We start from the raw sequence: 13,073 nt of genomic DNA, 5'->3' as shown, positions 1-13,073 counted from the left end.
CATGTTGCCAGAGTTAACATATGATTTTGATTGCTGTCTTTTCCTGCATTTAATATATTAAATAAAGACAGCAAGAGCTACATAAGAAGAAATATGTCATTCCTAAAAAGAGACTGAGTTTAACTACATCCGAGGAAATCTGTGATTCTTTTATTTAAAAGGTTGTTATACTATGCTAAAACAATTTTGATACATAGCTTCAATTATACTGCTTTCAAGGTGAGATCTAGTTGGCTGGAATGTATTGACTATTAGACTGTTCTTGTATTCTGGAAAGATTCTTTGGCAGTTTTTGACCCAACGGACTATTTAGAAGAGACTAAAGAGTCAGTTCCACTTGAGATTTAGCTGGTGAAAACATAGTCCAATTTCTTCATCGGAAAACCATGGAGTAAAAGAACTAATAGGCTTTTTGACTTACGTACATGAGAGAAGATTATAGCACCAAAATCCATAACCAACAACAGGTAAATGCCATGCCTGTCTTTCTTCTGTTTCAGTCTATGGTAGGTCTGAACCTGGCTGCTTTCTGTCTTAGAAACCAAACCAGAACAGAACAAAAAACCTTTGAGGCCACTGCATTTCAAATAGCAAACAAGATAACACTTACTGTTAGTATACTTTGTTATTTCTTATTCCACTACTTAATATCTGTTAAAATGGCAATATTTGTTCAACAGGGCATGTTCTTGGAGTCATTTTTCCAGTAAGGAAATAAGGATATATGACAATCCATTCATACTTTCGTTTCTAGTTCCGCTTATGACCAAAGGGTGAATGGTTTGGGTTGGTGGAGTCAGAGTTATAGGAAATTAAAACCAGAGCAGCTAGCCGGTAGTTTGCACAGCTGAGAATTTGTATGAAACTTTTTACTTTAGCTTTTATTCACTGGATTTTTTTTTTCTTCACATTTTAAGTGAGGGGAAAAAAAGCTCCTTTTTTCCTCTTGTTCAGCTAAAACTATAAATTAGGCCTAAATATCAATAAATTTCATAAATCTTTTTAAAAATTTGGTCTATCACTTAAAGGACAGCTGAAACACCCTCATGATTTCACTTGTTATGTATCATGTACTATAAAATTAAAGGAACATATGACTCCATGATGTATAATTTTTTTTCGTTCTTACTTTTAAGGAAACTGCTGTAATGCTGAAAACTGCTAACCATGTGTCACCTGTGGGTGGTGTGGTTAGGAGTGTTGTTGGTTTTTATTGCATTTGAAATCGACTCGACGTCAACGGGTTTTTTCACTCATCCAGTTCTCAAGCCAGCAATGCCTCCTGTGGTCCAGAATCAGCCCTTCAACATTTTCTGGGCCGCCCCCACAACGCAGTGTAAGCATTTCTTCAATGTGGATCTATATCTTCAGTTATTTAATATTATATCAAATCCTTTAGAGACTCAAAGTGGATCAAAAATTGCCATATTTTATCCTAACGAATTAGGATATTATCCTTATTTTTCTAGCGAAAGAAAACCCTTTAACGGAGGCATACCACAGAATATGAGCCTTTCTAAGCACCTTCAGAAAACGGCTGATGACATTCCAAAAGTTATCCCTTGGTGGAGATCGGAAGGACTTGTTATCATTGACTGGGAAAACTGGAAACCCCAGTGGGATAGAAACTGGGGCAATAGAATAATATATAAAAACTACTCCTTAGCCTTCACCAGAAGCCACCATCCAGACTGGTCAGAAATGAAAGTGAAAACAGTTGCTCAACAGGAATTTGAAAATGCTGGAAGGAATTTTATGAACATTACTCTCACACTGGCTGTAGAAATGAGACCCAAATGTTTATGGGGCTTTTATCTCTATCCAGACTGCTACAATTATGATTACAGGATAAATCCACAGAGTTATACAGGTAATTGCCCAAATGATGAGATTTTACGCAATGACCAACTCCAGTGGCTGTGGGAGAAAAGCAGTGCACTTTATCCTTCAATATATTTGGATAAAATACTGAAGTCAAGTTTAAATGCTTTGAAATTTGTTCATTATCGACTTAGAGAAGCTATGAGAGTTGCTCAAATGGCTCGACATGACTATGCTTTGCCAGTTTTTATTTTTTCCAGACCATTTTACTTACATAGCATTGAAGCTTTGTCACAGGTAAGAGTATAGCTGCTCACATAAAAATGGAAATTTAGTAGAATGACTATATAAAGTCTAGAAAAAAAGTTTTTCAGAGTTTATGTCAGAAGTATTATTGAACCACCAAAACCAAACCCACTGCTGGCAAGTTGATTCTGGCTCATCAAGACCCTATAAGACAGAGTACATTTCCCCATTAGAGTTTCCAAGGCTGTAAATCTTTAAGGAAGCAGGCTGACCACTACATCTTTCTCCCATGAAGTGGATAGTGGTTTCGAACCGCTGACCTTTTGATTAGCAGCCAAGCGCTTTAACCATTGCACCACCAGAGCTCCTTTACTACTGAACACTGCTGTTAATGGCATATGTTTCTTCCAATGTCAACCCAGTTCTGAAAGAGTGTCCCTGATAATTAGATATTTACTTAGAGTTTTTGGATGATGATTCTTACTAGTTTAGCACTTACAGGAATTTCCTGAAGAACAGTTGTTAAGCTTGAGTTAAATTATACAACAGATTAATTTTAACCAGGGAGAAATTTCAGAATCAGCTTTTTCAATATGAAAGCTTAGCAGCAATTTTCTAAATCAAGAACATGCAAATAGGGCTCGGGATAAATTATTAATCACCTACATTTTTCATTATATTATATTTTTATGTGGTAATTGATTAGGTTTATGGGGGAAAAGTGTAGATTCCATTGATTTTGTCTTTATGAGTCTACAATGTGATCTAGCTGTTTGTGTCAAAGCATTGCGAATTTCTTCTCATTCCCAAAGACGCATCTACAATTTCACCTCCTCAAGGAAGTCTTCCTAGAGCCCCTCCAAACAATACGCATAACCAACCAAACTCACTGCTGTTGAGTTGACTCTGACAGCGACCCTATAGGACACCATAGAACTATCCCACAGTGTTTCCAAGGAGCCTGGTGGATTCGAACTGCCAACCTTTTGGTTAGCAGCCATAGCTCTTAACCACTATGTCACCAGGGTTTCCCCTCCAAACAACACATGCTACCAATAGAGTAGGTGCTACTAATACATGGAGTCCCTGGGTGGCGCAAACTGATAAGCACTCAACTATTAGCCGAAAGGTTGGCAGTTCGAACCCATTCAGAGCTGCCTGAGAAGACAGGCGTGGTGATCTGCTTCCAAAAGGTCACATCCTTGAAAACCCTACAGAGCACAGTTCTGCTCTGAAACACATGTGGTTACCAGGAGTCAGGATCGACTGGATGGCAATGAGCAACGACAACAATAATTTATTATATTGTAATTACTTGCTTGTATATCTGTCTCAGCCACCAGACTAAAGCAGTCCCTCAAGGACAGAAACTGGGCTCTATTTCATTTTTATATCCCCAGTGTCTAGAATATTGCCTGGGACATCAAAAATATTTATCAAATAAATGTTAAGTACCAAGACAGAATTCTGCTTTTTCAGAATTTTCCAGTTCTGCCCTATGGTCCTTTGTTTTAGACACAAATATAATATTTCTCTATTGTGTGTTCTTTACCACAGTTGATGGGTTGAGTCTTATTATTGAATTGTCAAAGACTAAATACGGTTTGGCTGACAGCTACTCCTGAACTTCTCTGTTCTAGGAAGACTTAATGCATACAATTGGTGAGAGTGCTGCTTTGGGGGCAGCAGGAGTAATACTGTGGGGAGGATATGAATATTCTGCTTCAAAGGTAAGCAATAATTTCTCCGTTAGCACCTTGCAAATATTCTAGATATATATATTTTTAATTGCTTCACCCCAGATCTAAATGATTGCCAATTATCTATCTGCTCACTTGACTTTAGTGACATTCAAAGGAAGAGGGGATTAATGTTCTTTCAACACCTACTCTGCACCAACAACTGTGATTAGTAATATGTTAGAAAAAGCATAAAGGATTAAATCAGACAGTCCTGAGTTAGATTCCAAGCTAACATTCTAGTGATAACTAAGTACCTTAGTACTTGCCTTGGCAAGTTAACTAACCTCTCTGAATCTCATTTCCTCCATCTGAAAAAAACAGTACTAAAATAAAACCTACTATGCAGGGTTTTGAGTAGTTTAAATAATGTAATATATACGTGACAAGGAAAATGAATACTAAATTTAAAAATAAATATTATTTCATCCACACTAGGAAGGGTGGATTCTCCAAAAATGATTCTTTTTTTTTTTGTTAGTGGATTACCTGATGATAGAAATGTATGTGGGAGGGAAAAATAATCTATAGAAAGGTTTATTAACAATCTACTCTCGATAATAGTGCACACAGGAGATTACTTTAGTATTTTGCACAACTGCCTTTGGACATGTTCTGCTGGTCACTCGTCCCACGGCTTACATGAAAATTCAGAGGCCACAGTTTTTCCTCATTCCCAGGTATTAGTAAGCACGCCCATTTTCAGGTATTAAAAAGTCCATTCTCATCAAATATAAAAACAGCAGTCTCTCAGTCAGTGTGGCGCAAAACAGCGAGACAGAGTTGTTAAGGGCGAGAGTCTGGGGCCAGACTGTTTGGGGTCACAGCCCTACTTAGTCATCTACTAGCCGTGTGACCTTGAGCAAGTCACTGACTCTCCGTGTGCTTCCATTTCTTAATCTGTAAAATGAGGGTAATAATAGTTTCTACGTCACAGAGTTGTTATGAGAACTACATTATGAATACATGTAAAGCACTTAAAGCAGTACCTGGTACATGGCAAGTGTTGTGTAAGCGTTGGGTATTCTTATCGGTTTACAATTTTGTGGCCTCACCTCCCCACACCCCAAGTCTGGGTCTGAGGTGTGGGAAAGGGGAGTGTGGTCAATTTCTTTGTTCAGCTGCTTCAAAGATGGGTGTAGGAGGCAGGTGTGGGGGAGGGCAGTGGGCTACCTTCTTTTTATCTAGTTGGTGACCTTTGTAATTATCTTTGTTGAAGGTCTTCTGACATCGCAGTCATATTGGGGCTGGCTCTCTCTTGAGGGACTGCTGAGATTTGTTTTGAAACTCCGCCTTTATCTCCCCCTTCCCCACCCCATTGCACCATTCTCTGATTTTGACAATGCACTCTTTAGCTGACCTCTTGTAACTTCCCCTTCCCTCTTTCCCCAGAGGTAATAGCCCTGAGATCCCCTTTTCCCTTGGCCTTCTGGACCAAATCCTTTCAGAAAGATGCACACCTGGCTACCTTCTGCAGCATCCTCTTGGATCGTGAGCATACTCCTCTACCCTTGCTCTGTCAAATTCTGTGAGGGCAGGCCACTACAACTTCTGCTCTCTCTCCTTGCTGGGCCCTTGTGGACTACTTCTATCAGCTTCCTGCCTGCAAACCCCTCCAGAGGACAGTCCAGCACCAGTTCTTGCCTCCTCACCAAAACTCTCCAACTTTCTCTCTCTGAACTCTTTCCATTCTCCGCCTTACTCGCTTAACTCGAGCCAGAGTCCTCCTTGCATGCACACACTTGACTCCTGGAACATTCTTCCCCAGATATCCACCTGGTCTCCTTTGCCTCTGTCAAGACTTAGCTAAATTTCACTCTAACCATGGGATTTAAAACTAAAATGCCCCTCACCCAGACCAACCCTCCTCATGCCTCTTCCCTGTTATATTTTTATAACACTCATCACCTTCTACTATATCATGACACTTATTTATCCTGTGTATTGTCATCTTCTTCCCACTTGAATGTAATCTTCATGGGAACAGAGATTTTTGTGTGTTCTAACCACCTCTGGCCCCAGATCCTATAACAGGGCTTGGCACGTAGAAGTATGTGCTGAATAAATATTTGTTGAGTGAATGAATGAATAAGTCAGCCTCTGGCTCCATGGAGTTCCCTTGGGGTTCCAGGGCAGTGCTCTCTACTTTTTCAAATTTCTTTAGTACAGTCTTTTTTCTTCCCTACAAATTTCTAGCCATTTCTTCGTAAAGGCTAGAGGTGGCTGATTGTCTCATAACTCCTTAGTTATCAACCATTGTCTTAAGCTTTGGGTTTCAGCTGAGACATCTCTCTCTCTCCCCGCCGCTCTTAACTCTGGCAACCACTAATACATTTTCCATTTCTATAACTTTAGCATTTCAAGAATGTTACATGGGAATCATACAGTATATAACCTTTGGGATAGGCTTTTTTTTTCACTTAGCATAATTCCCTGGAGCCATCCTGTTTTAAAGAGCAAAATTTCTTATACTGAAAAGATGTATCCATACATTATCTGGCTTAGCCAGCATTGCAAGAATATTAAATGCATAAATCTCTACTGCTCCATGGAGTTGGTCATATGAAAATAAGATTGGTTCCTGCAACATGGATTGTCCCACCTTTGATTTTCATCCCATACCAGAAACCACTGCGATCTTCTCTGTCCATACAGCTGCTGCTGCTGCTTCTCCTACCCCCCTGCCCCCCACCCTCCATATAGCTTCTTAACATGTAAAGTTGTGAACTCTCAGATCAGGAGAATGACTGTTTTTATAGGTGTCCCTCCAAGAGCCCTCAAAGACACTTTTTTTGTGTATCACCACTTAACCTGTTTTTAAGTAAAGCAATCACAAATATGCCCTCCACATTCGGTTTTTAGATGATGGGTTGCTCGAGAGACAGAGAGGAGGAAAGAAACCTCATGTTACTGATATAGATGTGAGATCACAAACATGAGGCTTATGCATAAAAAACTGGCATGGAAATGTGTTTTGTATAGCCCATACCACGTTGTAGAGGGGAAAAAAAAAAAAAAAAAAAACCCAACTGAATTAGTTGATAACATGATAAAATGAGGTGTTTTAAAATTTCTCTTGAGAACTCAAGGTGCCTAGCCTCAATGGCCTGCTGCTCCCTTCTGCGTGCGGCTTCCATTCTTCAGCTGGCGCCAGCTCATTACCTGCATTTGAGGTTTTTGACCCTGACTTAGACTCGACGTTTACAGTCATTAGTAAAATTGGTCTGTGATTTTCTTCTCTGTGAGTTTTTATATCAAGGTTATATTTACTTCAAATATAAATTGGATAGCTTTTCATTTTCCTTTTTCATGCTCTGGATCAATTTTACAACATGAAAATGATCTAATCCTTAAAAGTTGAAAACAACTCAAACACAAAAATGTTGTAGAAATCATTTTCTGTGGTGATTAATTTCTTCCCTAATCTAATGATCTATTTAAGTTTTCTATCTCCTAAATCAATTTTGGTAATTTATCATGACACTTTCAATTTATTAGCATAAAAGAACACGTTTACTTTAATTTAAAAAATAAGTTAAAAATCATCTCTGAACCTTTAATCCTATTTCTTTCTCATTCATATTTATCTTTCTTTTTTTAATTAGATTTGTCAGATGTAAATGGTTTATGGAATTTTTTTTTTTTTTGAAGACCTAGCTCTTAGGGTCTTTTTTTTTTTTTTTAAATTGTACTTTAGCTGAAGGTTTACAGAGCAAACTAGTTTCTCATTAGACAATTTATACAGATACGGTTTTGTGACATTGTTGCCAACCCCACAACATGTCAACACTCTCCCTTTCTTGATCTTAGGTTCCCCATTACAGCTTTCCTGTCCCCTCCTGCCTTCTTGTCCTTGCCCCTGCGCTGGCGTGCCCATTTAGTCTTGTTTTGTTTTATGGGCCCGTCTCATCTTTGGCTGAAGGGTGAACCTCAGGAGTGACTTCATTACTGAGCTATAAGGTGTCCCAGGGCCATACTCTCAGGGTTTCTCTAGTCTCTGTCAGACCTGTAAGTCTGGTCTTTTTTTTTTTTTTTTTTTTTTTTTGTGTGTGTGTGTGTGTGTGTGTGTGTGTGAGTTAGACTTTTGTTCTATTCTACATTTTTCTCCAGCTCTGTCCAGGACCCTCTATTGTGATCCCTGTTAGAGCAGTTGGTGGTGGTAGCTGGGCACCATCTAGTTGTACTGGACTTAGTCTGGTGGAGGCTGTGATATTGTGGTTCATTAGTCCTTTGGACTAATCTCTCCCTTGCGTCTGGTTTTCTTCATTCTTGCTCTTAGGGACATTTATCAATTCAGTTTTCTAATTGATTAATTTATGCTTTTATCTTTATTACTTCCGTTCATGGGATTGATTTTTAAAAATTATTTTTCTAACTTCTTGAATGTCTTATTTCATTTATCTTTTATTCCTTCTTTTAAATAATTGAATTGAGTAATTGAAAATAATCTCCTGAAATAGATAACATTAATTATGCATTTAACATTATTAGTATGCTTTAAAGTGTCTGTTAGAAAACTTTTTTAAGATCCAGAAACAGAAAAGGAGACAAATGCCCATAATAATGTTACACATTCCTTTGGATGTAAAATGACAAGCTAAAAGCAGACACACTGAAGGCCAGGAGACATCACCGTAATGGCTGAAGTGTCATTTGCTGAGTCTTAGGCAATTTGGTGGCTAACTGCTGGTACTGAGATGGAAATAGGAAAGGCGTCCACTCAGTGAAGCAGGTAGGAACTAAGGTGGCACTGCCAAAGTGGAAAAGTGACTGAGAGGATGTAGCGGGCTGGAAGGGTAGGAGGCATGGAGACACCATAAGTGGAAAGGATACCTCTCAGTTCTTGATCGAACAGCACTTACACTGCTCTATAGCTGAGTGGGAATTCGAGTGAAAGTCCATGCCAAAATGCCTTGTTTTTTGTTTGATAATTGGATTACCTGGTCAACAAAAGCATTTAAGACTAGGCATTTACAACTGAGAATTACTTTGGCTGTATTAATAAGTTTTAATATGTAGTATTCTAATTGTTTGTGGTCCCTGGGTGGTGCAAACGGCAGACTTGTGGGAAGACAACCCTACCCACTGTCATTGGACCATATATCCTAGAGCAAGTGACTAGGGCATCTGATTGTAAATAATGATCATCTATATTCTATCTCCTACAAAACCATGATGGATAAATTATGGTATTATACTGTGAAATACTGAGCAGCAGCTTAAGTGAATAAACCAGAGCTACATGTATCAATATGGAAAAAAAATCTTAAAAATATGTTGAATTTAAAAAGCAAGTTACAAAAAATATATATATCCCACATGATGTAATTTATGTAAATATTTTTAAAAACACAAAATAATACTACATATTGCTCATAATGATATATAAATGTAGTAAATTAAAAAAACATGAGTGCAAAGACTCCCCACCAACTTCAGAAGAGTGGTTATCTCTGGGGAGGTAGAAAGAAGAATGGGACAACTTGGCAGACTTAGAAAAATCTGACATAATGTTAACATGTATTAAGTACCAGTGTGAAAACATTTCACAATTAAAGTTAAATTTTGCAAAATCATCCCATATGGATGATCTTTTAAAAGTGTTACTACAGATATCTCTTTACATAATGTATAGCCTCATGTGGGAAAACGTGGACTCATCCTGAGAATGATATGGAATTGGTTGATCGTAGTTTTCCTAATCAAAGACAAGGATTATCATTTTTTAAAAATTTTTTCCCATACAAAAATTTATACATACATTGTTATGTGACTGTAATTGCTCTCCCCATACTGTGAGAGCACACTTCTCCTTTCCACCCCTGATTCCCCATGTCCATTCAACCAGCTCCTAACCCTCTTTGCCTTCCCATCTTACCTCTAGACAGAAGCTGCCCATTTAGTCTCTTGTATCTACTTGAGCTAAGAGGCACACTCCTCACAACTATCACTTTATGTCCCACAGTCCAGTCCAATCGCTGTCTGAAGAGTTGGCCTCAGAAATTGTTTTAGTTCTGGGCTGATAGAGAATCCAGGGGCCGTGCTTTCTGGGGTTCCTCCAGTCTCAGTCAGACCATTAAGTCTGGTCTTCTTACTAGAATCTGAGTTCTGTACCCCACCTTTCTTCTGCTCCAACCAGGACTCTCTGTTGTATTCCCTGTTAGGATGTCATTGGTATTAGCTGGGCACCATCTAGTTCTTCTAGTCTCAGGCTGATGAAGTCTCTGGTTTATGTCTCTTGGGCTAATACTTCCCTTGTGTCTTTGGTGTTCTTCATTCTCCTTTACTCCAGGTGGCTGAGACCAATTGATGCATCTTAGATGGCTGCTTGCAAGCTTTTAAGACCCCAGATGCCACTCACCAAAGTAGGATGCAGAACATTTTCTTAATAAGCAAAGACAAAGATTATCATTAATGTGACTTTATAAAGGTTTAGTTCCTCATTTAAATGATTAAGCCACTGAAATGCTCTTCTTCTTCAGCCTTATCAAAGACAAAACTTTAGGCATTAATACCACCTGAACAATAGGATTACATTTGAGAATGATTTAAACTGATTTTTTTTTCCCCTTACAGGAGACCTGTTTATCTGTGCAACAATCTGTTCTGGGATCATTGGGCTATTATACTGTTAATGTGACATCTGCAGCCACACTCTGCAGTAAAAGTTTATGTAACAATAATGGAAGGTGTGTTCGGAAAACACCCGAATCCTCCTCCTATCTGCATATGCCTGAAAGCAGCAGGAAGAAATACTTCCCAAACAAAAGCTTCAGATTCATCATTTCTCAAGAAAAAAGGCTGAAAGCAGTAAAAGACATGAAGAATGAATTTGTGTGTCACTGCTATTATGGCTGGCATGGAGAGTCTTGCAAGCAACACTCTTCAGACTTCTTGGGAAAGCAAAATAAGGCTTCTACTGCTAACTTTCATCTATCAGTTTTTCTCAGTATGACTTTATCTATGATTATGCTGATTTTTTTCTTATCCCCTACTACAAAGTCAATTTTTCCTTGAAATGCTTAAGAATAGAAAATGTTGATTGTTTTTGTCTTTAACTTCAAACTTCTTTTAAAATATTTATTGGCTTTAAAGTAAAATAATAATAATAATCACTGACTCTATTTATTGCTTTAGCAAATATTTATTGGGTGCTTACTTCATGCTAGGTACTAGGGATAAGGAGGTAGGATATAACAAAGACACTGCCTTTGGGGAACTTAACTTCTTATGGGAAAATGACAATAACAGGTAAACAATAAACAAACAAATACATATATATGAGGTGGTGTTAAGTGCTGTGGGGAATCATGAAGCAGGGTAAAGGGGTTGGAGAGTGTGGGAGAGTGCTGGTAATTTTATGTAGGATAGTCAAGTAAGAGGAATCCTGGGTGGTGCAAATGGTTAAGCACTCAACTACTAACCAAAAGGTTGGTCATTCAAACCCACCCAGAGGCACCTTGGAAGAAAGGTCTGGCAATCTACTTCTGAAAGGTCACAGTCTTAAGAAGCCTAAGTGCAGTTCTACTCTGACACACATAGGGTCACAACTGGCTTGGCTAGTCAAATAAGGCCTCTCTAATGAGAGCTGAAGGCACGAAGAGCAGGCCACAAAGGTATCTGGAGAAGAGCATTTTTGGAATAGAGAACAGCAAATGCGAAGTCTTTAAGTGGACACAGGTCTGGAGTGTTCCATGCCCCACAGGGACATCAGGAAGGCCCGTGTGGCTGATGAAGAGGAAGAGAGAGAGGGCAGGGGAGCCAGGTCATTAACTTTATTCAAACTAAGATTTTTGAGTCAAGGTATCTCTTTTCTTAAATAACTGAATAGAAATTTCTGGAGGAAAGGGAGTCAAACAAGACATAATACCTACATTTAAAAAATAAATATACACTGACTCAGCTGAGTAGTAACAAGAGCACCTATTATGATTAGTGCTTGATTTGCTAAATAGTCTTAAACCACAACAGTTTATAGCAAGTTGGAGAATTTGAAATAAGGTCATATGGGGCATGGAACACACGATAACGTGGGAGTTAAAGAAGGCAACTATTATTTTACAGCTCTTTGTCCTGCAGGGTTTGAGAATTCCTAATACAAGTGATCCCAGGATAATGAACTTATGCAGGTAAGAGGAGATCCAGACTGAACACTTTGTCCAAAGTATCACCAGTGCTCTTGGAAATTCATTCAGCAATCATCAATATAAGGAGCTAAGCCCTCTTAGACCCCAGTGAAATGGAATTCGTGGGAAATTCTTTGATTCAGTAGTTGTTGGTTTAATAAATTATACTACATCTGGGCAGTTCATTTCCTCTCAGTTCTCAATATGTGAAAATGTATTTGAAAAATTCCTGTGGTTTAGGATTCACTTGGCCTGACGTAGGTATAGTCCAGATCATCTTTCATAAAGGCCCAAATAACAACGGTATTTCTCTCCTTAGTTTGGGGAAGATGTTTTCCTGCCTGATACCTTTTTTTCAAGATTGTACTTTCATAGGTACTTCTTCCTGGACAAGATAGAGCAGTGATAAGCAGATCACATTCAGGTTCAGACTTACCTTCGTTTGTTTGTCCATTCATTCATCATTCTTTCATTTATTTTGGGAAGAACTAAAAGTTAAAGAGGCAATGAAATACAGTAAGCTAAACTGAGGGCTGTTTGCTAAGTCCCCCTATTTTGCTGATATTCTGCTGCACCGAGGGTGCAATTATAGTAATTACTCTTCTGCCCAAGTACAAAATGTTTTTTTATAACTATTGAAGTTGGTATTAAGCCATGATAAGTGATAAGGAATGGCTCCTTCCATTCTTATAGTGATGGTAAGTTTTTCAACAACTATTATTTTAGGGTTTTGCTATTCATTGAATTCTAGTAAATCAGGAAAAGGTAGTGTTATGAATTGAATTGTGTCCCCCCAAAATGTGTGTCATCTTGGCTGGGCCATGATTCCCAGTATTGTGTGATTATCCACCATTTTGTCATCTGATGTGATTTTCCTATGTGTTATAAATTCTACCCTTTATGATGCTAATGAGCTGGGAATGGCTGCAGTTGGCAATTATGTTAATGAGGCAGGACTCAGTCTACAAGATTAGATTGTGTTTTAAATCGATCTCTTCTGAGATATAAAGGAGAGAAGTGAGCAGAGAGACAAGGAGACCTCACACCACCAAGAAAGCAGAGCCAAGAGCACGCGTCCTTTGGACCCGGGGTCCCTGCACTGAAAAGCTCCTAGACCAGGGGAAGATTGATGACAAGGACC

At 38.6% G+C, this 13,073-nt stretch overlaps 1 protein-coding gene across 1 annotated transcript; it reads left to right on the top strand.

The window, feature by feature from the left end:
- The first annotated feature begins 1,271 nt into the window (after positions 1-1,271).
- On the top strand, positions 1,272-10,823 carry LOC101361299 (hyaluronidase 4). The gene is made up of 3 exons (XM_012558435.2): positions 1,272-2,118; positions 3,708-3,797; positions 10,383-10,823. Exons 1-3 carry the CDS (start codon positions 1,276-1,278, stop codon positions 10,821-10,823), a joined length of 1,374 nt encoding a protein of 457 aa, XP_012413889.1. The 5' UTR covers positions 1,272-1,275.
- The last annotated feature ends 2,250 nt before the right edge of the window (positions 10,824-13,073 follow it).

Source organism: Trichechus manatus, unplaced genomic scaffold, assembly GCF_000243295.1.
Source record: "Trichechus manatus latirostris isolate Lorelei unplaced genomic scaffold, TriManLat1.0 scaffold00167, whole genome shotgun sequence".
In the NCBI taxonomy this organism is placed as follows: domain Eukaryota; kingdom Metazoa; phylum Chordata; class Mammalia; order Sirenia; family Trichechidae; genus Trichechus; species Trichechus manatus.
This window is presented reverse-complemented; position numbering and strand designations above follow the sequence as displayed.

Coding starts and splice junctions, on each gene's coding strand:
- LOC101361299 (XM_012558435.2), top strand. CDS start 1,276: ATGCCTCCTGTGGTCCAGAATCAGCCCTTCAACATTTTCTGGGCCGCC. Junction 2,119..3,707: donor GCATTGAAGCTTTGTCACAG/GTAAGAGTATAG, acceptor TCTCTGTTCTAG/GAAGACTTAATGCATACAAT. Junction 3,798..10,382: donor ATGAATATTCTGCTTCAAAG/GTAAGCAATAAT, acceptor TTCCCCTTACAG/GAGACCTGTTTATCTGTGCA.